Source organism: Orcinus orca, chromosome 7, assembly GCF_937001465.1.
Source record: "Orcinus orca chromosome 7, mOrcOrc1.1, whole genome shotgun sequence".
NCBI lineage: Eukaryota > Metazoa > Chordata > Mammalia > Artiodactyla > Delphinidae > Orcinus > Orcinus orca.
The window spans coordinates 10,548,927-10,551,982 of record NC_064565.1 but is presented as its reverse complement, the minus strand read 5'-3'; the positions used below and the strand labels follow the sequence as shown (position 1 = coordinate 10,551,982).

Sequence of the window (3,056 nt, the reverse complement as noted above, 5' to 3'; positions counted from 1 at the left end):
TGTTTTTTGTTTTTTGCGGTACGTGGGCCTCTCACTGTTGTGGCCTCTCCCGTTGCGGAGCAGAGGCTCCGGATGCGCAGGCTCAGCGGCCATGGCTCACAGGCCCAGCTGCTCCGCGGCATGTGGGATCTTCTCGGACCGGGGCACGAACCCGTGTCCCTGCATCGGCAGGCGGACTCTCAACCACTGCGCCACCAGGGAAGCCCCCAACTGATCAATCTTGCTGGTGGTGTTGGGCTTATCTAATGGTGGGTATGTGTGTGTGTGTGTGTGTGTTTGAGTGTGTGTGGAGGTGGGGGAAGGGGACCTCTGATGGATCCAGGGGAGGAGTAAGCCCACCTGGGCTGCCTTCCTTTGCTAGGTTGGAGGTTGGGAAATACTGGGCCTGGACCTCCTTCTTCTGTTGGGTCAGGGGATGCAAGACTTCCTGCCACTGTGCTGTTCCTTGATCCTGGAGTCCCAAACCAACTCACCTTCTTTTTTTTTTTTTTTTTTTTTTTTTTGCGTAGCCAGTAGTCTTTACTAGGACAGAGGGAGTGAGGGGGGAAAGGGAGGATCCAGAGTAAGGAGAATGGGCCACTGTTAGAATGGCAGAGGTCCTGGGAGTCTTGAGTCATCTGCTGGGGATGGGAGTTAATGCTTGTTGGGGAGAGGCGGAGGGACGCGGATATCCTGGCCTCTCTCCAGACGCCGTTCACAGTCAATCAAATAGTTTACTCCATCGATGACCAGCTGCACCAGCTCCACCTCTGACCTACCCAGTCGGTCCAAATTAGAGATGTCAATGATGCCGCCTGTGGCAGCTGTGTCCACTCCTCCAGTCCCACGTTTTTGGAGTCTTAGGTTCTCTAGGATCTTTGGGAAGCAGCTATCTTTGCTTAGCAGGGGCAGTTTGACGTGCACTCCCGCCCGAAGTCCAGTGCCTAGGTTAGATGGACAGGTCAAGATGTATCCCAAACGCTCATTCCACATGAACTCCCAGCCACGCTCCTGGATCAGCCGCTCCACCTCTTTGAGGCCTCGGCAGAATCTTTCAAACACTTTCTTCATGTTGCCACCCTTCTCCATGGAGATGACCCGTGTATGATCCTCCTCATTCACCCAGATCAAGAAGCTCTTCTCATTGTTGTGCCAGATTCCACGAGCATCTGGCCAGTCTCGAGCCATTCCTGCTGCGGTCAATAATGGGGACACAGGTTTATCAAACAGGAAGTGGTCATCAATTAGCTGCTGCTGCTCAGCCTCTGTCATCTCACTGAGCCGATAGTAGCGTCCAGCCAGGTCACCCTTCAGGCCACTCAGTGCCTCCACCACAACACGCTCCACCTCTCGTCGCTCTGCCCGGGTGCAGGCTGGAGGCAGGCTGAGACCCCGGATACTTCGGCCAGTTCTGACTCTTGTGGACAATACATACCTCTCATCAAAGTAGCCAGAACGGATCTTGCTGGCATCCAGGTCAGTGGTATGTTTCATCGTCTGGGGGTTATATCCATTGTGTCGCTCTTGGATCACAGGGTCAAACAGCTCAGCAAATACCTCATAGGTCTCCTCATCACCAGCTACGATGCCCACAGTCTTGATGAAGGGGTGGCCAGGGTTGTCCACGCCAGTCTGGATACATTGATCTAGCGTCCAACCAGTGGGTGTGGTCTTGTCGCAGAGCCGGGCATAGACTGCTGGGGTCAGGTGACTGGCCATGCAGTTGTTGTGCTTTCGGAGGTCTGGGTACTCAGCACTCGGGGGATACAGCCTCCGTCGTTCGCCGGCGGCTCGAACAGGTTCCGAGCGGAGAAGAAACCCAGCGGCTAGAGACCCAGCTCCAGCCAAAGCCAGGAGTCTGAGCCCCGGGCGGGCAGACAGGAGACGAGAGAAGGGACCAGCCATGGCTTGAGGGTCTGGTTACGGAATCCCGGAGTAGGAGCTGGCTCAGGGCAGGAACCGGGAGGGAGGATGCAAACAGGCTGACTGAGAGCCGGAGGTGGGTGCGAGGCTGGAGCCGAAATGGAGGGAGGCTGGAGCGGGAGTGGAAGCCGGTGCCGGCCAGGCTGCAGGAGAGGCGCAATGAGCTAGTGGCGGTCGGGCGCAGGAGAGCCAACTCACCTTCTTACCTTTCTTTTCTTTAAAGAGATCTCCTTTGGTATTTCGTCTACTACACCATTTCCAGGGTCCACGATGAACTTAGAGGGAACAGAGAAAATGGGTTTGCACCAGAAGTCAGGAGCCAGGATTTTAATCGAGAAGTTTCAGGAAGATCGATTTTTCACCCCAGGATACATCCTCACCTCTTGGAGCTCCAGGTGCCTGAGCTATCTCCATTAAATGCCATTACCTTTGTTCCAGTATCGTCTTGCTGGGGCCCTGTCATAAACACACATACCAAGGGCCATTTAAAGAGGCAGCAGGGTGGAGGGCTGAGTCGGCCGAGGAGACAAATGATGTGACTTCAGTTCTAGTCGTGCTTCCAATTGTGTGGCCTTGGACAACAAATTCCACGCTCACCTCTGCGTCTCAGTTTCTTTATCTACAAAATGGAAGAAGGGGTTTGGGGTTGAACAAGACAAGGGAGCCCTGAAAACCCTTATAGTGATGATGTCCTAGGACTCATGCTTCCCACGTGTTCCCTGTGTGAGTGATGCTACGTGGTGCCTCTGTGCAAAGAATGCTTTTCTTAGGGAGTGCAAGGCTGGGGGTGCCAGGACCGGGCCCGTGGGCAAGGCAGGAGGGGGAGCACGCAGGAGCTGTCCACTGTGCTGGACTTGATTGAGTCCAGGGCCCCTGAGCAGCTGTGCCCAGGGCTATCCCTTGGGATTCGGGGTGAGGGTGGGGGAGGGGAAGGAACTTGCCCACTGGTTCCTGTGCGCTGCTGGGTAAAATTTTGTCCAGGGTATTAACCCCTGGTTCCTCCCTGTGTATGTGGATGCCATGGCCTCCCTGGGGATGCCAGCAACGAGTCCCGGCAAGGGCGGGAGCGTGCACTTAATGTTCATCTGTGTGGAGTATGTCAGAGAACACATGGATTCGGGACAGAGACAGGTGAGGCCTGGAGGATTTGGAGT

The 3,056-nt window shown here is 55.2% G+C and overlaps 1 protein-coding gene across 1 annotated transcript; it reads right to left on the bottom strand.

Moving 5' to 3' along the window:
* Positions 1-474: 474 nt before the first annotated feature.
* Positions 475-2,083, bottom strand: LOC101274047 (creatine kinase U-type, mitochondrial-like). The gene has a single exon (XM_033400189.2). The coding sequence runs from the start codon at positions 1,882-1,884 to the stop codon at positions 634-636; it is 1,251 nt and encodes a 416-aa protein (XP_033256080.1). The 5' UTR covers positions 1,885-2,083; the 3' UTR covers positions 475-633.
* Between the last annotated feature and the right edge of the window lie 973 nt (positions 2,084-3,056).

Coding starts and splice junctions, on each gene's coding strand:
- LOC101274047 (XM_033400189.2), bottom strand. CDS start 1,884: ATGGCTGGTCCCTTCTCTCGTCTCCTGTCTGCCCGCCCGGGGCTCAGA.